Source organism: Mesoplodon bidens, assembly GCF_964165515.1.
Source record: "Mesoplodon bidens genome assembly, chromosome: 12".
Lineage (NCBI taxonomy): Eukaryota > Metazoa > Chordata > Mammalia > Artiodactyla > Ziphiidae > Mesoplodon > Mesoplodon bidens.
In genome coordinates, this window is record NC_138168.1 from 61,610,126 (window position 1) to 61,635,839 (window position 25,714).

Below are 25,714 nucleotides of genomic sequence, written 5' to 3' on the forward strand. Positions count from 1 at the left end.
TGACTGAATGGTGGAAGTGTGAAGGAACAACAAAAAGCTTCTACTAGTATATTACCATTTAGGGAACAGATGGAGAAAGGTTCTGTAAATACTACCAACTTATATAAAGAATAATGCAGTGTTATTTAGATTCTAATATCTTATTCTGCCCGTCTCAGGTGGTAACACCGATGGATTCTTTGTAGAAAAATCTGGTAGCATTACCCTTACATATGAGTACCTTCAAAATATTTCCCATCCGGAACCACATCTTGGGAACAATTTAGATTAAATCTTTGAGATTTTACTGATGATCTCTGGGGGAGAAAGACACGTATTGTAGAGAGCCTCAACTCGTCCTTATTTTTGTTAGTGAATCTCGACATGTGCATAGGTCTCAGGCAAGCCTTGCTCTCCAAACCCTTGGACCTTTACTCAGGCTTTCTCTGATTGGATCACCTTCCCAGAGAAAAAAGTAGAACCACATACCCTGGACACTTGTCCTTCACGAATCAGCTTAGTTATCACCTTTTCTGGAAAGACTTTCCTATTGCCATAGATGCTCCTCAGTTATAATTGTTCTGCATACCCCTAGTACAACACCTTCCACGCTGTACAGCAATGCCCAGTGCACTAGACTGTCCCCTTTGCCAGACTGAATTCCTTGTTGCCTAGTTTTGATCATCTGTTTATCCCCAACCCCTTGTAGCATGATTAGCACAAGGTAGGCCTTTAATATAAGTTTATGGACTGTGGAAATCTCTGAAAATATATGTGAAGTAGAAACATCATCCAGAAATTATCTAGAGAGAACAAATCTAAAATGGATTTTTAGAAAGAGGAATCTAAAATTAATTTTAGTTTCTTTTGGGGTAAGGTCTTAGTTTTGCACATAGCCCCTGGCTTTGCTTCCTTTCTCCTCCTGTAGTCTCTCTCCCTTTGGCCATTTCACTGCTTATTCAAGGGCTAGGGAGAAAAGGAGAGAAGCTGAAATTCAGATCAGTTAATTAGGCTGTTTGGGAGCACCTCAGAAAAAGGTTGGATGTGGTGGGTGAAATCAATGATATTATCTATAGTTCTCACTGACCCAGCCTTCCCCACTTCACATCCCTAAACCAATTGTTTCCCAAAATAAGAAGCATATTTTATGAACTCATTTCAGCTTCACAGAGTTTGTTCCTTTGTTTTGAGTACATGTCAAGCCATACATCATGGTTTTTGGTTTGGAGAATTTGGTCACTATACCAACAGAAGACATTGTCGGGTAGTCTGCTTCTCTAGGGTAATTTCATGGTCCTAAGGAAAGAATTTAACAGTTTATTTTCTGAAACTGGTTCAAGGAACATTCTTTAAGTGAAAAAATTCAATCAAGAATATTATTACTTACATTTTGGAGAAGGATTTTTAATACAGAATTTCCATCTGTGATATATTTAAATTCTAGGCCTCAGGCAGCAATTTTGGAAAAGGGCCTCCTTTACCCTTTATTAGATGCAAACTAAATAGTCCATTCTGAGGGGTGGGGGCATTACTTTATCTCCCCACCGCAGCAAAATGTAAGACCTGCTTCCACCATTCCTGAAGTGCTACTTTTTTTCTCGCGAAGCAAGCTCCGTTATTGACATAGAGGTGTTTATCACAATTTCAATTTCTTGAATTATTTTCTAAGTACTTGTATCTAGTAGAAAAGGAGAATGGTGAGCAGCCCAAAAGGAGGCCTGTAGTCAATAAGTGGAAAGCTGTCAATACCGAAATACAATACCCTCGCTTGATCTAGTTTTGATGCCTTAGCAAAGACAGGTTTTGCTATTTAGGACCGCTCAGCAATCTTGACTGAATACATTCAGAGGGTCGTCCTCGACCTGCTTATTGCCAGAGGACAGAGGACTTTAACACTGATTTCTAAGTTGACATACGTATCCCAACATATTTCACAACAGAGGCCTAACACATTTAAGCTGTCAATAAAGACCAACACTTAAGAAACGCAAAGCACGTGCACACTTCACATGCAGACTTTATAATGTATTCTTCCAGTACTAAAAGCAGGGGAGGTTCTAGGGCGTAAAAACTTAAAACTTTATTTCTTATTTTTCATGACCTGTAGCATGCATTTAGCCTTTGGGTTGTGTTCTTATAAGACTAAGCCCCACTCTTTAATGGCTGAAAGCACACGTTTAACAGTATATGGTGGATTAGCTGCTCTGAGAAATGCCTTTTTAAAAAAGTAAAGTGAAAAATAGACAAAGAAATTTATAACCTTAGCAGTCTTTCATATTTGTTTTGATTGTTCTTGAACCAGCCCTGAGCCGGTGACAAGGGTATTGAAAAGATGCACCTGAAACAGTGTCTGCGGGCTGCTGCATTTGCCAACCCGCTTTAATGCTGCTTTTCAGCGGCGAAGGCGCAGCAGCATTAACAGGGAAGCCAGAGCGAGCTTCCCCGGCAGTGGCGGCGGCGGCGGCGGCGGCGGCGGTGGCGGTGGCGGCGGCGGCGGCGGCGGCACCGGCACCAGCGCAGTTTCCCCTCTCCCCAGCCCTGACTCTACGCGCACATGCGCAGTGCGCCCGCAGCCCTGGACCATTTGTCAGGACTACTCGTGAGACGGAGAAAAAAAAAAGAGAAAATTTGGGGGTAAGAAGCGGTTGATCGGATCTAATCTCTTATTAATCTGAAGATTTGTCCGTGCAAAAGCCATTCATTTATTTTTCTGGGTGAGGATGAAAGTTAAGAGACCTATAGAGAGAAGGAAGCGCACCCTCGTCTTGTGAAACAGATCAGGGGAGGGGAAAGGACAGAAGGGGTTTCTCCCCCACTTCTCTGCGCCTCTGGGAAAGAGAAGAAAACTTAATCCTGGGGAAAAAAGTGGGCAAGTGACTCGGAAACGGCTGGAGGGGGAGTCTCTGGGCATCTCACTCTGAAGTAGTGAGTGCGAGTGTGAAAGAGGAACAAAAGAGAGAGAAAAGAGAAAGGAAAAAATGGGGGGAGGAGAGACTTGTATTTTTTTCTTTGCGCGCACACGGGGAAGGGTGTGGGGGGCCGTGCGGAAAGGAGCCGGGGCGAGGCGGCCGCGTCGGGCTCTCGCCCGCGCGCAGGCGGCCAGATGCGTGTGTGCCCCCTCCCCCGCGCCCCCCGAGCTTGTCACTTTGGTCGCTTTCATGACACCGGGCGCGGGGTGGGGAGCGCGGCGGCGCCGGGCTCCGCCGGGGTGCGTGCCCGAGTGGGCGCCGCGGAGCCGCAGCCCGGGCGGCGAGCGCGGCGGCCGAGACTGGGGTCGCCGGCGGGGGCGGCCGGGGCCGCGGATCGGTGCGGCGAGAGGCGCGAGCCCCGCGCGCCGCCCCTGCGGCCCCCTCCGCCCGTGTGGCCTTTGTGCCGGGCGCGCACCGGAGAGCAAGCGAGCGAGCGCGAGAAGTACAAGTACGGGAGACCGAGGCAGTGGGAAAAGAGGCCGGGCCACTTTCTCCCCGCTCAGGCTGCGGAGAATGGACTGGTTGAATGTGCAGGCGCGTCTCCCCGGCGTGTGCTGTGTGTGTGTGTGTGTGTGTGTGTGTGTGTGTGCGCGCGCGGCGGAAAGGCCTCCCCGACTCCCACCGCGCACACGCACACTCACACGCACGCACACACTCACGGACCCGCGGCGGGCTCGGCGGCCGAGAGTTTGCGTTTTCTTCCTCGCCGCCTCCCCCTTCCCGACCGACTGTGTGAGAATTTCATATAGATCAGCTCCAATTTCCGCCATTTTGGGAAAGTTGCACAAAAATAAACCCTCCGGTTTATTTCTGCCCGAGGCAGGAAAGTGCTTCGGGAAGCGAGGCGGCGCGGGCCCGCGGCGGCCGTCCGCGCGGGGGAGGGCGCAGGGCGCGGGCTCGCGGGCCGGGCCGGGAGCCCGCGCCGTCGCTGCATTCGCCCCGCGCCGTGCCGCGCCGGCCCGGGTGCGGGCGCGGGCGTGTGTCTGGAGGCGGCGGCCGCGGCGGCGGTAGCGGCGGGCGGTGGCGGCCGCCGCGCCGGGGAGGCGAGCGGGGCTGGGGGGGTGGAGGCGCGGGGCTGCTTTTCCTGCAACTTGTTTACGCCGTGCTTATACTGGGGAGGCAAAGAGGGGTCCGAGGCGGGGCCGCCGCCCGCCTCGCGCCGCGTGCGTGTGCCGTTCCGGGATAATGGGTTTTGCACACTAACGTCCTGGGCCCGGCGGGCCGTCCTCGCGCCGCGGCGGCCCGGCGGGGGGAAGTAGAGGCCGGCGGGGGTGGGGATCGGGAAGCGCAGGAGCCGAGGCATCCGCCGCGCGCCCCGCGAGCTGGTGGGGCGGGTAGGGGGGGAGGAGCGGGAGGAAAACTTGTGAGCCCTGGAAGCGGAGGAGGGGGGCGCAACTTCTGTGCTGGTGGTAAAACTTTAATTACCTTGAAAGAAAAAGGCCCTCGAGTCTCCCCCACCCTTTCTGGTCAAAGCCCGGCCCAAGCGCGACCGTGAGAGAAAGTTTAAAAGCGGGCACTTTCCTCCCCGCCTTCACCGCGGAGGGGTGGGGGGTATCTGTTTGTCCGTCTGCGCTCGGAGAGAGGTGGGGGTAACGAGCCGCCCTCCGGGGTCGCGAAGATTGTGGCTCTTACCCCACCCTTCCACGGGGAGACGAAGGTAAACGTCGCTTCGGTTTCCCTCCTACCTCCCCCCTCCCCGCTTCCTTTTCCTCCCCCTCCCTGCCGATTTTTTGAGGGGACCCAAAAAACGGAGTCTCTTTCCTTATGCAACTTCCTCGGGCGCCGTGATCACGGCCCTTCCCCCTCCCTGCATCCCTCGGCCCGCTCCTCTACCACCTCGGGTCTACCTCCAGAAAAATGCGTTAGAGATCCTTCAGAGTGCACCGAAACAAAAATAGATTTTTGATTGTTCTGAGTTTAAGTTCAGGGAAACTGAGATGAGAAATAAGAATGGGGCGGGGGGGAGCGGCTGGAGCGAGTGCGTCGAATATTAATTTTGATTTTCCTAGAGGGTTGTTTGTAATAGCTTTATCGGTTTGGGGAGCCCGAGAGTCTCTGTACTGGCTAGCTCGGTCGCGTGGATTTTTGCGCAAGTTTTTAGAAAAACACTGACTCGAGTAGAGCATTTCTCCGGAAAGTTTCAAGTGCAGCAAAATAGCGAACGTACAAAACTGGCCAAGGGGAGACCTCTAGTGGTTAAACGCATCTTTTTAAGTTCAGAAGGCCGAGAGCAAACTTTGGCCTTTACTTTTAGCTACGTAGCCCGTTCAGACGTGGAAGTAATTAGACGACCCGAGCGAGCAGCCAGATGTTGTATGAGAGGATGCTGATCAGAAATAGAAAGTTTAGTACATAGGAGAGCAAATTAGATCTGAGTACCCAGACTCTACAACTTCCACTCTTCATTACTTCTATGGGAAAAAACACTTTGCTTTTATTCTGGGATTTGAGATTGGTCACTCTCTGGATTAGAAGCAATTGTTTGTTTTTTATATTTATCGTTGTCTACACATTTGATCGACTTTTAATCAGGAGTCACAGCGTATAATTGCATTTGAACGTTAGTAAAAATGCAAAGTGCAATTTGTGTTTAAAACTTCGAAAAATGAGAAAGACCTTTGGTTGAAATTTGCCTTTTATGTGAGCTGATCATTTTATTCTCTAATAAATATAATTTAAGGCTGGTATTTAGTTTCTTAAACATACAGTTATATGTAGTCACAAAATAAATGGCCACTTTTAGTGCTAAGAGTGTAATTTTGTTTCACTGCAAAAGACATTATTTCTGAATACTTTGTATAGTTTGTGATTTAAACCTTTAAATATTTGATATATGGACAAAACTTGCTTACATGGTATATGTTTTTTTGCCAGTGTGTGTTCTGCTTAGTAACTTTAGTTTTAAGAAAAGCAATGAGAGAAATGAAAGTTGTATCATATGACCCTCGTAACTTTCATCTGCTTGTCATACAATGGGAGAGACTTTAATGGGGGAATTTAGGGGAGGGCAATGATATAAATGATAAAATCTAGTTCATCTCATCCAGAACTAGTTTTTTTTTTTTTTTAACATACCAAGTGGTAATGTATGAAATTATGCAATAAATCAGCAATTCAAAATTTATACATATTAATTGCGGGTTTGAAAGCTTTTTTTTATGACAATATTTTGATTTTATTTGTCCTCCTTTTAAATCAACGCTAGACCTCCGGAAGAAGTCTTGAGGGTGGACGACAGTCTTAAAGACCATCAGACAATTATTTCTTCACTGCAACTAGGTAAGAATTGCATGTTGAAACAAATTCCTTGATATACTTGCAAATGTTAAAAGCTGCATTTGGGGATGAGGGAGGAGAGTGTGGAACAAGGTTGGCAGAAAAACATCATTTTGTGAGGGCCGCTTTGAATGCATGAAAGTCTTGACACTGAGTGTGATTGAGGCTCCAATTAAAACATTAGGAAAAGTTAAGAGATTGTTCTGGATAACCTTTGGACTGGCTTTTTGCTAGATTCTTAATTCACACTCCAATTGCACCTGTTTTCTGCTGAAAATAAATAGTTTTATTCTTTGGAATTGTGAACGTGGGAAAACTAGAACAAAGCAATTGTGAATTAATATAACTGTTGTATAAGTACACAGTGATATGGAAGGTTCTGGAACTTGGTAAAATTTTGTAGGTGAAATTCACAACAAGATCTTTGGGGATATTTAAGTAACTTACATTCTGTGACTCAGGTCCAACGGTGGGCTGACTTGTGCCAAATATCGAATCATAGGTTATAGTGAGTTTCCAGTGTGTTAGCATAAACTTGTCAACTTTTAAGCATATGACCACAGGGAATACAGCCGTTGTCCAGTAAAGATCCCTTTGGTAATTTTGGAGGGTGCTGGTTTGTCTCCAATAATCCAGGGCCTACTTTCAGGACAAAGGTCATTCTCAGGCAAAGGGGGGCTCTCTCTGGGTAGAGCATCAAAGTACATTTGTGCTACTGTAGTGCTTCCTACTATGTATACCTTTTTTCTTTTGATCTTTCCCTTTCTTTTTCTGCCTTTCATTTTCCTTCTCTGTCTTGAGTATTAAAGGAGTTGCTAATGCTTGTTTGGCAAAAACAAAAGAAAACAAAATAAATTAGCAGGACTAATAATCCCTATTGAGCCACCTTATAACCAGGGTAGATGTGGTCTTGATGTCATAACTGAATAAATACCAATATAAAAATGATTGTTAAAAGGGAATTTATTGTCATTTTCTGCTTGTGGATCATCTAGAGTAGTATAATTAGCAAAATAAATAGATGTCCACGTAGGTGATGCAGCAGAGACAAGGGGGCAAGAACAGCTCCAAGAAAATCACCCAGACAGAAGTAGAGTTCAGGCCGAGTGAAATGTGTTTCCTAGGATGGTGAGTTTCACGTTTAGATGTGCTGAGTGGAAGACAGTAATTATTTTTCTTCATTTGGGGAATCATCGTGAGTGTAGATAGAGTACTAGAATAGGAATCAGAAGACAATTTAGCCACTAAATGTTCCACTTGGTGTAAGTCACTTTAACTCTTTCAGCCTAGATTTCCCCATCTGGAAAAGTGGAGCAATAATGCTTGCCTTGGTTTCTTTGTTGAAGGGATCAAATAAAATAAGGTTTTGAGCACTATGAAGAGCTATTCAGATGTTTGAAATGGTTGTCATATTACCATTTCACCTTAGCCAGGTTTTGTGGAAAGGGCAGGAGGTCGGTTTTTAAGAGCTGAACAGAGTGATTTAATTCCTGGCTAAAATTATTAGACGAGTTTTTGGTGTATATATTATATGGACTTGTCACAATACTTCTGGGGGATATTTCTTTTCTTTAGGAAAATAGTAGTTTCTCTTTTACAGCTTTGGCCCCTTGAGAGAAGGGACCATGTTTTTAACATGGTGTTGAATACGAATTGATATTTATTTATCCCATACTAGTCATTTGCTAGGTAGGAGTAGATGAAATAAATACTTTTAAATATAAAATGATGCCAAATTGTGGAAATGGTAGGGTGATGAAAGTAGAAGGGTTGGTGTGAGGGGAATTCATGTCCTGTAATTAATAGTTTAGTTGTGTGAATCTGCTGGGAAATGAGGATGAGAAAATAGGTAACTGGAGTAGTAAGAATTTAAACTCTCGGGGCCAGAAAATGGGTCCTGCAAATGACTGTGGATTTAGGGGAAGCTACCTGTAGGGCTTTTTCCCCCCTATGTTTTCTAGACCTCTTTGCTACTTTATTCTAATTCTAATCAACTGTTATCTAGATAGAAAAAAGAAAACCACAAGTACTATCTGTCATTGTTTTCAATTTGATGATACTGAACTTGACAAACTCTGACAAGTTTTAGTTTATCTCACTTCTCTTGTAAATTATCCAATCAATATGCTAAGAACCCAAAAACCCAATAGTAAAGGAAAGAAGAAATATATGTCCTGTTTAATTCATCCCTGAGTAATTGAAGGTTGGTTCTTGAAAAATTCCACTGGTTTGTTTTGTTTGGTAGTTTATTTCTAAGAAATACATATATCAACAAAGGCTATTTATAATAAGATGGGAAACTTACAAAAGAAGGTACTTTATGTGGTGTGGACAAGGGTACCCTTGGGGTCCCAAGGTTGGGTAACCTGAGTAATCTAGCGATGTTTCTACTAGTTAACTCATTTTTATTGAGCTCTCACAGCGCTGAACACTGAAAGACTAGGTCTTTGCCCTTGATGAGTTCCCTACACGCTTACGCCAGGAGTTTGATTTATGAAGTCGAATTGAAAAAAGCCTTTAAGAAGTCCTTTTGTAGGAGACAGGGTAGTTTGAAGGAAAGGACAAGGATTTTTGAGAGGAACTTGTATAAAGTTGGGTGATCCTGGATGTGGCTCCAGTTTCTTCCTCAGAAGTGGATTTATAGTTAATGACTTGGGTCGTGATTAGAAGAATTACATGTGTATTATAATAAAACATTTTTATTATTATTTACTGTTCTTTCTGTAAGTCAGTGTTTTATGTCAGTCCACAAATATTTATTGAGTATCTATTTTGTGTAAGTCTCCGTTGGAAAGTGCTTCACATAATCAATACTTAGAATAGGGTGAAATGAATGAATTTGTTGAGGCTACAGAGAAAGCAGCAGTCTTTGGCCTCAGTGTGTTCATAATCTAGTTGAGGAGATAATCTATACACATACAATGGTAATTACCAAAACAAAGCCATGGTTCAGTGCTAGTGAAAGGTAGATAGAGGTAAGTACTGTGGTGGTACTACTGGATGTGTTTCCTAAGGTAGGGACCTGGAAGGTAGGGTGCCCTCTGCAAAACACTGTGAAGTGTTGATATAGTCAATGTAATTGTGTATTGAGTGCCTTCTGAATGTCAAGCATTAAGCTAGATATTTTATATTCATTCATTGATTCACTCATTCATTCATCTAACAAAAACTTACCGAGTGCCTTCTGTAGGCCCAGGTACTGTTCTAGACACTGAATATTATCCCTAATACTTTCACTGACCTTGAGCATTTGGTGTTATTAATTCTCTTTTAGAGCAAACTGGTGCTCAGAGATACTTAGTAACTTGTCTTAGTTCATATCATGCACTTTGAAAGGGGTGGGGCCAGGGAAAATGACATTGGCTTTTGTTTTGTTATGTCTTTAACTTTCTAATATTCCAAATAGTAATTCTTAGAATATTTCTAAGAAAACACATTTCCAGATTAATGTATTTGCTCTTATACGTTGGTTCGCTAAGATGAGCAATAGCAAACAGGTGTAAGAAAAAATTATGGGAAGAAAACACTATCTCTTCACTTTCCTCTTTTTTTTTCCTTTTTTTTTAAAGCTGGGGAAAGACTGAGTTATACTGAAAAGAACACCGTGGTCTAGTTCATGGCCTTGAAACGATCACTAACTGTTAATAAAACATTACTCAGATTAGTTTGGGGAATTACTAGGCTTATATATAAAAAGATTTCACTTGTTCTGTATAGGAAGAGACCTGATAAGGCAGTAGGGTGTGTTATCAAAAAGTGTAAATCAGTCAATCATCAATCAAAAGATTGGGACCTAAATTTACCATTTTGTGAACTGAAAACATGATGGAATTTATTCTGATTATAAAAGAAGAAAATTAAAATGAGGGATAGAGATAATGGTGGTGAGAAGCTGGGGGTAGGGAGGAATGTAGTGTTAGAATCAAAGTTTGATAAAGATAAACAGGGAGTATGACTAAGAATATATTCACCAAAATACGATAACTACTGATATTATACTCTTTAACAAGAAGAGTAGCCCCATTTACAAAATGGAGTGAAGAGTTTTTGATTCATTGGGTGGTTCTAGATTACAGTGGGAGTCATATAATATTTCTGTTATCTGAGTCGTGGTCCATCAAGCAGAGCTTTTGTCTGACTTAGAAGGATGCTACTGCAGGCATTGATTACAGGGTGATGGGCTGTTTCTCCTTTGTTTTTGTTTGGTTTTTTTTGTTTTGTTTTCTACATTTTTATTGGGGTATAGTTGATTTACAATGTTGTGTTAGTTTCAGGTGTACAGCCTGTTTCACCTTTGTTGAAACACTGTCATCCAGTAAATTTTTTTGAGTACCTGCTGTGTGCCAGGCCTTTTCAAGATTGGACTATAGCTTTATGTTATGTGAAATTTTATAGAATTAAACCAGTTCAGTTCCTAAAACACTTTTAGTCGGATGGTTCAGGCACCAAAATCAGTTGATTATTTTCCTCCCATCTGTTATACTGCTTGAACCCTGAACTGTGAATTGAAATCCCTGGTCTGGTTGTTAAATGGTCTAGATAATTTCACCCCACTGGTTTGTGGTCTTATTTGGCAGATTGGAGGCCTAGCTGTTCAATCTATTGATAAGGAGTTTAGCTACAAATGGTTATCAGGATAAGCCCTGTAGACATGACTTCTGTGACAGAAATAAAATCTGGTCAAATCTAATTTATCATATGCAAAAGAGAAATCAAGTGTAAATCTTTTAATTCTAGCTCTATGTTCTATAAAAATATGAAGCAGAATAAGAAAAAAACATACTGCTTTTAGCATTTAAAAATTACAAGTGAAATAAGAAAAAAGAACAAGATACTACTTTTAGTTTTCTTTTTTAATTTAAGTTCATGCATATTTTGCGTAAGCATGGAAATATCTGTGTGAGACAGGTTCTTGCTCTTTTTATTCCCTTGAATCCCTCTAATGGGTGTAAAATTTCTATTATTACACTACTAGTGTAATATGTTGATGACAGGATAACACTTTTCAGAATAGTTTTGCCTCAAATTGAGATATAGTCTGTACACTGAAAATGAACTGCAAATAAAAGCATTTGAAGAGAGCATATTAAATGTGCTGTAAGACTGTTAATGTCAGTGTGTGATTTCATTTTCTATGTACATTTTTTTTCTTGAAAGGCATTTTTCATTTTCTGTTCCTCCTTCAGAGGAAGTAAGTAGGTTAGGCCACAGAATCTCAAATAATTCATCCTTCTTACAGTGACAAACGGAAGGGCAGGAAGTTGAGATTTCGTAAAGGTTGCCTTCAGTGACTACCCCTTTGCATGTAATCTCCATGGCAGAAAGGTAGCAAATCAGAGAAACCATCAATACGTTATAACTAGGGTCATTTTCATTAAAACATGACCAGTAGATAACTACTGGTGGTGGGGGGGTGTTTCTGAAAAAGTATCAATAAGAAGGAACTGTGCTAATAACCGATTTCATATTTAAAGGAAGGCATCTACTATATAAGCATATATATGGATAGGAGACCCAGATTCTCAAGGATTTGTTCTTGAGGCTACTGAGATTTCAGTTCTCACGTTGAAATGATCTAGAGTTTTACCTGCCTAAAAATCTATGAACTTGGGCCCTCAGGGCAAAATTTCACATCTCTCCACAACAGATCTCAGTTCCAGTATGTGTGCGATTCAGAGTTCTTGCCAGTCAGGGTGAGTAGAATATCAAAGCTGGTATCTGTCATGCTTGATTTGAAAGGAAATTTTTTCTTTGTAGCAAAATGTGTTTGTTGAGAGATGCTTCACGTGTGAGTTTAGATTTTTCTCTTATCCTTATTGAATAAGCCTGTTTAAGAGGTTTGAATTTAACTTCTTTTCATGTATTCTTCACTGACACTTAAATGAGGAAGGTTTCTTGGAGCAGGAATGTTATCCTTCTGCCGAAGAGGTAAATAAATACTTAGCAGCCTCGTTGTTAGTTAGAATTTTCACTGGAGAATAAGAGATAGATGGACAAATGAAGATCTTTTCCTGATTTCCTCTCTCCCCAGTCCCTGCCCACAACTAGTCTGTTATATTTTCCCCTTCTATTTTATTCATTCATCTGATAAATTTTTATTGATTCCTACTGTGGATAATCACACAGGATAGCGAAATGAATAAATCCAGTTTTCTTTCCTCCAAAACCTCCTGTAAATAAATGATCATGGTATGATGTCATAAGTATTATAATTGGGGTATAGATTCTGCCTTTCCAGCCCCTCTTCTCCTGGCATCTTACGTACACGTATTCCAGTACTTGTACAGAGAAAGACTCACTGTAGTCATTTGAGTCCCCTTTGGAGAGGATCCATAGCGTTCATCCCTCTTTTTCCTCCTGGCCTCTTGCTGCGATCTCTTACAGTGCTTTCTGTTTGCCTCTGTACTAGCTTTCTTGAAAGCAGGTCCTGTAACCACAGTTGGTATGCAAGGAAGCTTTTATGCCTCCTCAGCAAAAATGTCACAGTAAGGTTGCCAGTGGCTTAGTCTTGGGTCGCTGTTCAGAGATTATGTCCTTCATACTTTTCTCCTTGTTAAAATGTTCTTTATACGAGCTTGGGAAAACTAATACTTATTGACCTTTCATCAGCTTCCCAAATTCATTTTGAAATTTTATTTGTCCATGAAATCCCAGAATCCTACCACAGTTCTTAACTTCCACTTTTCTCCGCCTTCACCCCTGGACTCTTGAGAAATCAAATAGGACTTTTGTGGTGCAAAGGTATTGGCTTTTGCAGAGTTATCAACTGCTCTGCCCTGGGATACTTCAGACATCTGGTAAACCCATGTTTGGAGGGAATGTGGACACTGGAGAGCAGCTTGTTTCTTTTCTTCAAAATAACTGTAGCTGTTGTGGACTGAGTGTCCAAAAAGTACAAACCACTTTAACATGCATGATTAAAACACTTTTTAATCCATATGAAGTAGATATTTCTATTCCATTTTTTAGATGAAGGAGATAAGGCTCAAGAGAGGTTGGGTACCCTGCCCAAGATTATACAGCTAGTAAACTGAGAAGCCAGGATTCAACCCAGGTACTCTGGCTGCTGTGCTTTTCACCTTTACATTAGATTGGCTTCTTTATTGACTAAAAATACCTTGTGTTGGGCACTATGGTATAGTTCGAGGGGCACTGTCTTGGGAGGTAAAAGTCTGTTTATTGGTTGAGTGATCTTTTCTTATCTGTAAAATGAAGCTAAGAGTTCTTGGCCATCTTAAAAGGTAGCTGTGAGGGTCAACCAGTCTAGTATTGGTAAGAGCCTTTAAAATGGCAAAGCATAGAAGAAACCCTCCAGCTCCAGTATGTTTGTATCTCTGGAATGGGTTAGGCTTATTGGCTTTGTGTGACTACCCCTACGTGGCCGTGTATTTGTGGGTATGTGAGTTCCCCCGTTACAGGCTGTGTACCTCTCTGGTGTCATGAAAGTACGTAGGAGGCCATTAGAGAATAAATCAGAAAACCATAGGTAGACCTTAGGAGGCAGAGGTTTTGTCTTTCTCAGGATCGCTTTCTCCAGCCTGGACTCTAGGTCCTGAGGGCATTCCCCAGTGTTAGACACTACAAATCTCAACACATGGATGCAGATGGGGAGCTCAGCCAGGAGGTAGCACCTCTGTAGTTGACTCTAACCTGAAGATGAAGAAATTCTACCCTGTAAAATACTACCTGCTCTCATGTTGTTTCTTGAATTTATTTTCCATAGCTCAGCATTTTCTGAAAAGGGGATTCCACGGACCTCGCTATACTGTGATAACAGAGCCACAAGGCTAAGTGACTGTGGGAAACTTGGGCTCAGACAGCACTACACAGATTGCTGCGCTGCTGCTGACATGCGCCATCCGTCTCCTAAAGACCCCGGGGGGTTACACATCTCCCTCACCACAAAACTTTTATCACGGGACATGCAGAAATGGTCTAAAAGTTTTGAGGGGCAGACTTTGAGAAATGTGGCCCTAGCCTTTCATCTCGTCCTGTTTACATGCCTTAGCCTGATCCACAGTGTGGTTCCAGCCCAGCATGGTGGCCGAGAGAGCCTGGCCTTTGGGTCCACCTCCCTGCCCACACAGCAAACCCTTCTCCATTACTTCAGAGGTATTGTTCTATGAAGAAAGCTAGTCATTTCTGGAGCCATGTAAATATAGGTATTATTATTATTAACAGTGAAATATCTACTTTTATGTAGTGATCTTGACATCTTCTGATGGAGCTTTGAATACAGGTGGCTTACTATAAGAGATGCCATTGAAATAAAATGAAGGGAAAGGGAAAAAAAGCCCCTGAGTAATTTTTTGAGGTCACAGAGTGACTCTCATGAGCGCAGATAATTGTTAAACCAGATAATTAGAGCAGAAAGTTAAGATTTTATTGACTGCTTACTATGGGATAGGCACTGTGCTGAGGTATTACCTGGCTTATCTCATGTAATCCTCACCATTGCCCAATGAAGAAAAGTTCTATTATTTGCCACATTTTACAGGTGGGGAAATTGAGGCTTAAAGGGATTAGTTGATCTTATGTCACAGAATAGGTAATTGTTAATCTTTGGAAAGTGAATTGAAGGGAGGAAAGGAAGGCTGTGGTTTGTTTAGGAAAGGGAGAGGGGTGGAAAGAGGAACTTGAGAGACTGTGGCAGGTTTTGAGGATGATGCATGATGTGTTTGATTTGCGTCTGTCTATGAGAGGATGACAAGGGGCAGGGTGAGTGGGGATGGGGAGGCCCAAAACAGTTTTATGTGCCACTTTAATAGCGTGTTTAGCAGTGGGCAGAGGCCTTTTTGATGATATTACCAAAGATGACACTTAGGACTTTTTTGAGGATGTCACAATGTGCCAGAGACAGCATTTGGTTAGTGATTGATGATTTCTACAAAGTACACCAAAAGCCAACTTCAGCTGATGGTATTAATGTGGGCATCATAGCAACAAGGCGTTGGATCCCCGCAGTGGAGGCTGACTTTTCTTATTGCCGTCTTACTCTTCTGCATAGCTATCATTTTTGTTTCTTTCATGGTCATGATTTTAGGGTTAACATTCCTCTTCACAAAAGATAACATTGCCCTCTTGAACCAAAAACTGATGAGCTTAGTCCGTTGACACCAGGCACTGAGATCTCAGCCCCGGCATCTCTCTGAATGACAGAATTTAAATCTGATTCTCAGGTGCTGCTTCTGATGTCACATCTACCCCCATTTTACAACTACTTCCAGCTCTTGGCCTTGTCATATCTGTAACTTATTTTTGAAAAATGCACCTGTTAACTGTAAAGCTGTAAAATGGAATTCTAAAAAAGCAACTTCATGTAAAATGATTAAAACTATTTAACTGGTCTTAGTGAACAGTAACTAGCTGTTCTTTTAAATACTGTAATATTTTGAAAACAGTGGTTTGAGCAGGAATGGCCAGGCTACAGTTAGTACACTCTCTTTAGTAATCTTTAATTCTCACCTTATCTGCAGATCCAGACTTTTGGTTTATAGGCAAGGCCCACTCTCTCACTTTATGTTGGAACGTACTAGATTGGGTTGCTTATCTTTCAGGGGACTATTCTCTCCATCACAGCCCCAGGCAGCCTCTTCACCTTGAACTTGCTGTAGAAGTGCAGCCCTGCGGGAGTCTCTGCTCCCACTCTGAGCCACCATTTTATCCTCTCCTGGTAGATGTGAGGGAAGGAATCATATGAAGGGAGGATTGTGAAGGACTCTGTTTATCTCCAGTCAAAATAAGATACAGTAGCTTCTTGACATTTGTAAGGGATACAGCCCAAGATCCATCGCCAAGCCTCAACCTGAAAAAAATCACTGTAGCATGTAATTCCTCCCTTCAAATTACTAAAGTATAACTGAAAAATGTAAATGATCTCTCTAGACCTTAAATACTTATCTCACTTGATGAGCAACTTTTGTACTGTTGAGAGCCCTTGTTGAAACAACTTCACACATCTTTTCTACTTATTTCCTTTGGGAGCATTTGGTAGTTTTGTTCACATAGTGTGTCTGAGTCATCATTGCATTTGACATTTCAGCCTTTGATTTATCCGAAACTTCTATTTGGTGGCTGGGACCTATCACTTTCATAAACATTTCCGTATTCCCCTCGTTCTGTCATCAACACTAGAATCAACTAGCACTTGCTTTTGTTTCATTTCTTAACAAGAAACAAAGTTTTTATCACTTTATTTACAGTGGTCATAGCACTCAGACAAAGCACTGTGACTCAGAGCACACCTGGACCTTGGCCGGGACTCTCAGTTTATGGAGTGTTATTCAGAATCATGTCTCTGCAAAATGGCAAATTACTAAGTGTCATGGGAACTTCAGCTGTCACTCAGGAATGGTAGAAGCCATAAATAGTCTGTGAATGCCAAGGTTCTACTGTATGTTTTTGATACCTCAGTTGTGGAGAAGTGAACCCTACCCTTTCTCTTTTCACCCATCTGTGGAGCCGATACATTTGCATATGTAGTTAAATACCTACTAGTTAAATTACCCAAGAGCTTTGGGGAAGTTGATTTTCCTAGCACCTTCTAGTCTATAGCTTCATTTGTTGGCATCAGTAACAAGCTAAGTATTTTTCGTAAGAAGACGTGCCTTTCAAAACATGGAGTACTTTAAATAAATATGAAACAGGATTTTAAAACTTTTTTTTTAATGTAACTTTTTTTCTTAGAAAAACCCCACACGTTTAAACATTCAACAGGTACTAAAGGGTACACTACACAGAGAGAAGGTTCCCCCTCCCTTGGTTGTCTTTCAGTCAGTCGTTGCTCCTTCCTGGATGCAGCCAGTATTACCAGCTTCGGACAAATCCTGGCAAAGATAGGCTAAACATATATAAGCAATACACGTATTTATATATACCCCATTTGTTTTACACAAATGGTAGCACACAGTTTTTATACCTTGCATAAAATTTGAGTATTAATAGTATCTTGGAGCTCTATCTATATCAGAATGTAAAGAGTTTCCTCATTGTTCTTTGGGTTTTGTTTTTTGGTTTTTGTTTTTTTATTTATGGCTGTGTTGGGTCTTCATTGCTGCGCACGGGCTTTCTATAATTGCGGCGAGCGGGGGCTACTCTTTGTTGTAGTGCACAGGCTTCTCATTGCAGTGGCTTCTCTTGTTGTGGAGCACGGGCTCTAGGCGCACGGGCTTCAGTAGTTGTGGCGCGCAGGCTCAGTAGTTGTGGCGCATGGGCTTAGTTGCTTCGTGGCCTGTGGGATCTTCCCGAGCCAGGGCTCAAACCCATGTCCCCTACATTGGCAGGCAGATTCTTAACCACTGCGCCACCAGGGAGGTCCCCCTCATTGTTTTTTAACCATTGTATATGGCTGTACCACAACTGTCCTTTACTGATGGACAGTCAGGTTGTTTCCAGTTTTCTAACATTACAAACAGTGCTATAGTCCATGAATCACCTTTTACATTTTTTTATACATGTAAGTATCTATAGGATAAATTTCTAGAGGTAGAAGGGCTGAATTGGAGGATATGTTCTTGAAAATTGATCTCCATGGAGGTTGGTTCAAACAATAGTGCCACCATCAGTATATGAGAGGGCTTGCATCTCCATATTCTTATAACATAGGATCTTTAAATGTAAGGTGTTAACTAATTTCATCACCACCTAATGTTTCTAGATTACTAGTGGTACATGGTAGGCTAGGGCTTCCAGAGATTTCTTTGCATGAGAGATGGAGGAAGTGCACCCATTCGATAACATGATTCCCAGGGAGAGTCAAGTTGCACAGCTTTGGTTTAGAGACAAACAGTGGTGCAGGAGAGAGAGAAGAGGTAATTCTGTGGACAGTGTTAAAATGTCATTTAGTCTGTCCTCCAGCCCTTTTGCTGAATTCTTAGGGCAAGGAAATTGTAATAAAAATGAGTAAAAGCTAAAGTGAACTGTTTCACAAAAGAGGGACTTTGGGAGTATAATACATTTGCACTGGTGCCAACAGTAATGGTCTTCACCTTCAGTAAAATTATCAGCTCCTTGATGAGACATCCGCAATGGGCATTGGTGGGAACACATTGGGTGTCAGTACCCTTGATATTAGCCATTGTCAGCCATAACATAGGTGAGTGGGAATCAGAAGCTGCATGGATGCATTTGCTGGATATCTGATCTTGAAAGCTGTCGCTTTTGACATCAGCAGTGGCTGGAGACCATTAGCATTTAGAAGAGGTTAGGAGAAAAGTGGTAGATCTTGGCTAATAACACAGAGGACCCATCATGGTACATATTTAAGATACTTCCTTAGGAAATCTCAGCAGCATTAACAAGAGATTTGGGGTGTGATTTTCTGCAAATGAGAAATACTGTTTGTGACTTGTATTGTGAGTGACCGTTATCTACCTGGTTTTTAGGCCCGTGGAATACAGGTTACACATGGGATGATGGAACAGTGCCAGGTGAAAATTAAAGAAAGTATAAAGCATAGCATTTCTAAGTACTAAAAAAAAAATTGCTTAACTCTTAGAAGCACAATTTGTTGAAGTGAAAAGGCTTTGTATGTTTGTATACAAGTGCACACACTTACAGAAGATGAAAAAGGAGGATGACTTAGGGTGTCATAAAACCAGCTTCTGTTCAAATAATATTGGTTGCTGGTTGTTCTACCTGATGAGGAGATGGTGGGAAAATGCCTAATCCATCATAGCTGTTCAGACTTCATGCAATAGTGAAAGTAGCCAGTGGCTTCAAAATTGGATAAAGGAAAGGACAATGTAGCGAATATTTTTATGCTGTAATATTTTATACAAAAAGCCTTAGAATGAAACAATGGATGGAAACAATTTTTATAAATTTTAGATATGTGCTTGCAGGCAGAGTATACTATGTAACATTACCAGTGTTTTGTATAGCAAAAGCATATTCTAATTATTTCCTAAAATATGTAATAAACATTTACTGCAGCTTTTGTACAGTGATAGCTTTTAGATTACCCCGATTTTCTATTCCTCCTCCTGGTCGTAGCATTTTTGCTCTTGTAAATTTCATACATTTATTGTTTTTAGGTAGGAAAAGACCAAAAATCTATTTGTGTTGAATATGTGTCTCAATGACATTTTGTTAATAAGCATATATTTGATGGCACTTTACTAAAAAGGATACATGTTGTGCTGATCTACATAAATCGAGAACTTTGGACCTAGTAAACTGGTTTCTGGATTTGCTGTGTTCCAAGGAGTAAAATGGGGAAAAGTAGGCTTAGCCAGATTCTCAGAGGGGGTAAGACTTTGAGACAGCACAAGACAGTGGTTAAGAAAAAAGCCCAGGGTTGGAATCAGACTGACCTGGGTTAAAATCCTGGGTATGCCACCAAGTGTGGTTTTGGGTGAGTTACTGAACTCTGCACTTTTTTCAGTGTCGACTAGAGGGATGATAGAACCCATCTTTCCGTGAGAAACAAATAAGTGGAATAATTTGTTTAAGCTGTCTGATGTTTTGAATGCTTTTCTGGAAGAAGATGCGATTGAATTAATAAATGAAAAATTTTTCTTATTAAAGGATCACTCAGGTTTTACCTGGTTTATCCACCAGGGAGAAATTATTCTATCACTCTACTATCTATCAGGAAAAGATGCCACTCCTACCTTAGAAAGTCAGGTTTGTTGCTGATCTTTATGTATTTAGTGAGGTAGGAGTCATAGAGAACTTCAGTATGAGTCTTAATTTATTTCATATTTTTACTATTTCTTAGATTAATTCTTCCTCAGGCCTTTACAACCAATTTCCTATTTTGAGGATTAAGTCTTAATGATAAAGGAAGAAAGAATATTGAAGCATCTAGTAAACTCCAACAGAAGATAGCTATAATTCAAAGAAACACAGGGTTTTGTTTTGTTTTTTCCCTATTGACTATTTAAAATGTGGAATGTAGTGTAATAACCACCCTGGACCCTTCACTCATCTTTATCTTCACAGTTCCAACATGTTGCTGGTCTTATTTCATCATTTTACCCCTTAATTAATTTGTAGCAACTTCCTCACCTTATATCACTTCATTTCACAATTTCAGCTTGTATCTCTAAAATACAAGGAAGACCTCCCCTCTTTAAAGTATGTATCATCATCATCCCTCAAAAAAAAAGCAATGGTATTTCTCTAATATTATCAAATAGTCAGTTGGTATTCATATTTCTCCTCCTGTCGAATCATTTTTTTTTTTAAGATTTTTTGATGTGGACCATTTTTAAAAATTTTTTCTTTATTTATTTTCTTTATTTTTATTTTTGACTGCGTTGGGTCTTCGTTGCTGCGCATGGGCTTTCTCTAGTTGCGGTGAGCAGGGGCTGCTCTTCGTTGCAGTGTGCGGGCTTCTCATTGTGGTGTCTTCTCTTGTTGCAGAGCACAGGCTCTAGACGTGCGGGCTTCAGTAGTTGTGGCTCGCGGGCTCTAGAGCTCAGGCTCAGTAGTTGTGGCACACAGGCTTAGTTGCTCTGCGGCATGTGGGATCTTCCTGGACCAGGGCTCAAACCCGTGTCCCCTGCATTGGCAGGCGGATTCTTAACCACTGCACCACCAGGGAAGCCCGATGTGGACCATTTTTTAAAGTCTTTATTGAATATGTTACAGTATTGCTTCTGTTTTATGTTTTGAGTTTTTGGCCCCGAGGCATATGGGATCTTAGCTCTCCAAGCAAGGATCAAACCCACACACTCTGCATTGGAAGGCGAAGCCTTAACCACTGGACTGCCAGGGAAGTCCCTAATAATCTTTTTTTTTTTTAAATAATTTAAATCAGGGTCAAAACAAGATCTATGAAATGCAGTATTGCGATTGGTTAATATGTCTCTTAATCTAAATTTCAAATTTCCTCTTTCATTTGTTTATTAGTTATTCCTCACAATTTTTTGTGTGTGCCAAAAACAAGTTTTTAATCCTGTATAGCAGTGGCTTTCAGACTTTTTGGTCTCAATTCTCTTTTATGCTCTAAAAAATGAAAAGCCCAAAGAGCTATTGTTTGTGTTATATGTATCAATATTTACTGCCTTAGAAATTAAAGTATATTGGTTATTTATTTATTACTTATAGTAAACTGATTACCTTAGTATGTATAAGCACAATTTTTATGAACTATAATCACAGTTTCCAAAATTTAAAAGAAAAGGTGAGAGAAGTAACACTGTTTTACATTTTTGCAAATCTCTTTAATGTCTGCTTAATAGAAGATAGCTGGATTCTCATACCTGCTTCTCATTCAGTCTGTTGCAATATTTTGTTTTAGTTGACGCATATGAAGAAAATCTGCTTCACCCTGGTATGGGGTTGATAAAGGGAGGATTATTTTAAGTTTTTCGTTTAATGATGGACATTCTTCTTTAATATTACACCAAAACTTGACATGTGGTAGTTTCTTAAAGGTTAGTTGCAGTGTGCAATTTGAAAACCTATCAGTGAGCTTTCTGTACTCTGTCACATTAAAATCCATCAGTCTGTGTTGCACTTTGGATGGATCCTTTAGCCATGCATAATTTTGTAACTGTAAGCATTGGTCATTTGGAAAAATCACTTCACTGAGTTATGTAGATCTTCCAAATGTTGACATATTTCCTTATGAAATATTTTAAAAAATCATATTCATGAATATCACCACCCATCTCCTTAGAAAAGTCTATAGCTATTGGGAAGCTGTCAAGCTCATGGTGGTGGATACAGGTTTTCCAAAATGCTGAAATTGTATCATTAGTAACGAATGCTGTCAGTGTGACAAAATATTTTCCAAATATCCAAACTTGAATAAACATCGTTTTTTAAGTAAAAGTGGGATTCCATAAAAGAAAAAAGCAGCTTGTTCAGCTTGCATCTCAAACAATTCACAAGTGCTTTCCCTTGAGACGGCCTTGGTATTTTGGCATGCCCAAGCACTTTGTGCATACTTCTGTTTCATCACACAGAATATTAAAAAGATATATATTCAAATATCGACTTAATAAAATTTATTATTTTACTTCATCAAAGATGGTTTTTAGTGAATCTGACATTTGTTTACTGTGAGTGCATGCTGCTGAAGAATAAAATGACTACTACTGCAGCTGGGTGCCACAGCTTCAGCAGTTTTATCCACTATTGCTTTGCACCATCAGTGTAAATATCAACATAGTGAAGAAGGCAAATAACCTGTTAATATTTTTATGAAAGTAATTTTGACTTCTTGGACCTTTTGGAAAGGTCTCAGGGTGCCCAGTACAATCCATGTTTTGCTTCTTATGTCTTTATGGTGTGATTTCACATGTTCCTCTGTCTCTGGTATTTCCTGTAAATAGACTTGATCACAACAGATTTGATTTAGTTTTTTCCTGGCAAGAATACTTCATAGATGGTGTTGGGTTGGTAGGTATTCTTAGAAGGCATTGATGATCGTTACTAGAGTCATTATTTTAATGGTTGCAAATGGCTATGTTTCAGTTCTATCATTCCTTCTCTATTTATTAGCAAGAATTTTTTTCTGAAAGGAAACTTCTTCTCACCAATGACTTGGTTACCCTGAGATACAGTTTTTATTGATCTCATGCAATATGGGCAGGATAAGTCCTTGTTTATTTTTCCAAATAATAAGTTGGTTGGTTCCCTTGTATAATCAAAAGGTGATCAATGAGGTGTTCTTGGTTGGTTTGTTTTGAATATCGTTGTGAACTCATAATGATTTAAACTTATTTGATGTGTTTCAATTCACTGCAGCTAATATCCTTACTTTGGCCAACAGAAGCCTCTTCACGTTTGCTTCTGAGTCCTTTTGGTATGACCTCTGCTGTCTTTGATAGCTTCCTTGCTTTTTTATTTGACAAGATGTTGCAGGCTCATCTTGCACATTTCCTGCCACCTCTGGGAAGGCCTGGGAGAAATGGTATTTAGAGACCACAATCTGAACACTAGGCTGTTAATTACTATTGATTGGTGGTTGTTTCTAGAGTTTGTCAGTGGGCAAAGCTAGAAAATATGCATATTTTTTAAACATAAAATGCATCATGAAATTATACAGATACTTCCATTCAGATTTAGGACCCATTGATCTTTGATCACTTGTCAGTGACACCAACGTAATTATTTATCCCATACCACACAGACAGCAGTTTCAGAATAACAATGTCAATACTACCGCCAATGGATATATGATTACGAAAAAGTTTGTTTTGAAAATGAAAATTAAGAGCATTATCACAATGTAGCTAGCCAAATTGGTTATCTTAACATAGCCTAATTGTGTTTGCTGTACATTTTGAGACTGTTTTCCTGTTTCTCAGAACATCAACTTGGCAGATATTTCAATTGAGTTAAATCAATTTCATGAAAGAATCAATCATACTGTATATTCATTGTATTAATAGAACAGACTTACCTGTCAAATTTAGTGTAGATGGCATTCAATAATGGACTGAATTTTCTTGTTCTTTTTTAAAATCTAAATGGCCTCTTTTTCAACATTTTATACTGGATACTATCCTTTATCCACATCTACTCTCTTTTGAATGTCTTGGGGTGGGGGGAACTCCTTAGAGGGTGAAGAATTCTATCCATATGTCATCATGATTTTTTGTTCTAAGTGAATATGCTATGAAATGATGAATTCCTCTTCTAACACTAGCAAAAATTTACCATGGCACTTTTTGTTTAACCTAGAACTTTTATTAATATATTTTCTCCTGTAATTTACCGTGGATTACACTAGGAAAAATATTTTTGAAGCAATTATTTCTAAATCTCTGGATATGGGATATTATGATCAAGAAAATTATGTAATTAAGGGAAATTGAAGCAATGCACACTAAAATAAAAACTGATTTGTATGTAGAATATTTAGTGATATGCCCTTTTTTCCTTTTCCAGGTTAAAAAAAAATCATGACTGAATCTGCCTCTAGCACAAGTGGTCAAGAGTTTGATGTATTCAGTGTTATGGATTGGAAGGATGGAGTAGGTACATTACCAGGAAGTGATTTAAAGGTAAGCTGTCTTTATTACATAAAATTGTGTGTGTGTGTGTTTATTATTAAAATGAATTTGAGCACATATGTGAAATAAGGATTAAAAGCATTAAGCATAGTGGCTGTAGTTTTATATGATGCTTCGTCCTCAGCATCTCAAGATGATAAAACTGCTGATGGTTTGGCAGAAGCCTTTGTCACTTGGGGTAGGGGACTTAGAAGTATTTTTGCAATCTGTACGCATTTTGTAGAAATTAATGTATAGCTTCAAGGAGGATGGTTTCAGGTTTTAGTCTATCAGGATGGCCAATAAATGTAAAAGTGGTAGACTTAGAAGGTCTAGCTTTGTATATTTTTTGTAGTAATGGGCTTTGTAACTTGAAGTGAAAAACCACACTCCCTGTGTCCTAGTTTTCTTATTTTAAAACTGGATAATGTTAAAATATTGAATAAACAGGACTGTTCACCTCCCTTAAATTATTTATACTATAAACTGTAAATATGGATTTTTGTGTAATCACTTGTTCAGAAGCTGGTCCTTCCTGTAAATGAGACTGCTTTTGTATAGCTGAGACCTCTCCTCAGAGAGCACTGCTTCAGTCCACTCCTTTTCTAGGTGCTCAGCCTGCCCCTTTTCCCCAGCCCCCCAAAGCCACTCCAGGACCACATCTGCTGCACCCTGGGACAGGGTTGTGCAAGCACCCACCTGGAAAGTCAGCCACCCCACCTCTCATTTCTAATTTGTTTTTGCTCTAATCCTGTCTCTGGGACCTTGAACCTGTCCATGGCCCTTTAGACTTTGTGTTTGTACTTAGTCACTCAGGTGTTTGAACATCCGACCTCCCTAACTGGCTGTCTCTTGGCTTGCCTTGCTAATACTTGGCGTTCTGGCCTGTGTTGAATAGAAATCCCTGCCCCCTAATATTGACTTCTTGGAATCCAATCCCTTTTAGTGGCCACTTGACAAATATCTGAGCCAAAACTGTTCTAGACCATCCTCAGTGGTGAGATTTGGACAGTCCACCTCTTGTTGGAAAAATACTTAGATTTTAGTTGGTTTAGGTTTAATTAAGTGCAGTGTGCCAACATATCTATCTGAGTTTAGTTTAACAAAAATATTGCAGTGAGGTTTAGTGAAATATGGAAAGGAGATTTGGTTTTTAGTTTTAGTTCTATGTGACCTTGAGCAAGTCAGTTAATCTCTTTGGGGCCAATTTCCTCTTTGGTAAAATAAGGAATTAAATGAATGCCAAGGGTTTTATCTTCTCTAACATTCTCCCGAATGTTCATCTGGATTAGATATGATGGAAATAGAGTGCTGAAATTTTTGAGAAAGAAAAACTCTTCAAGATTCTGATAATGTCAGCCACATAATTAGCTAAATGAGCTTTGTTATTTAAATTCTAAGTTTCACAATCTTTATCTGTAAAATGGGGTTATAGGATCTATGTCATAAGCTGGTTATAAGGATTGAAAAACATAATATATGTAAAACACTTAACAAATTGTATCTTTTCTTGCTTTATGGTATATTATGTAAACTGCC

At 40.4% G+C, this 25,714-nt stretch overlaps 1 protein-coding gene across 6 annotated transcripts in view; it reads left to right on the forward strand.

Annotated features, from left to right (window-relative positions):
• The first annotated feature begins 2,540 nt into the window (after nucleotides 1–2,540).
• Nucleotides 2,541–25,714, forward strand: part of L3MBTL3 (L3MBTL histone methyl-lysine binding protein 3) — a 127,277-nt gene continuing 104,103 nt past the window's right edge. For 4 of the 6 annotated variants that reach the window (XM_081251328.1, XM_081251331.1, XM_081251332.1 and 1 more), the window contains exons 1-3: nucleotides 2,541–2,613; nucleotides 6,154–6,227; nucleotides 24,072–24,187. In XM_081251328.1, coding sequence (XP_081107454.1) covers nucleotides 24,086–24,187 — 102 coding nt within the window. In that variant the 5' untranslated portion in view covers nucleotides 2,541–2,613; nucleotides 6,154–6,227; nucleotides 24,072–24,085. Of the gene's footprint in view, nucleotides 2,614–3,607; nucleotides 3,681–4,324; nucleotides 4,606–6,153; nucleotides 6,228–24,071; nucleotides 24,188–25,714 lie in introns of those variants that run through there. The other 2 variants (XM_081251330.1, XM_081251329.1) reach the window with 2 other exon arrangements.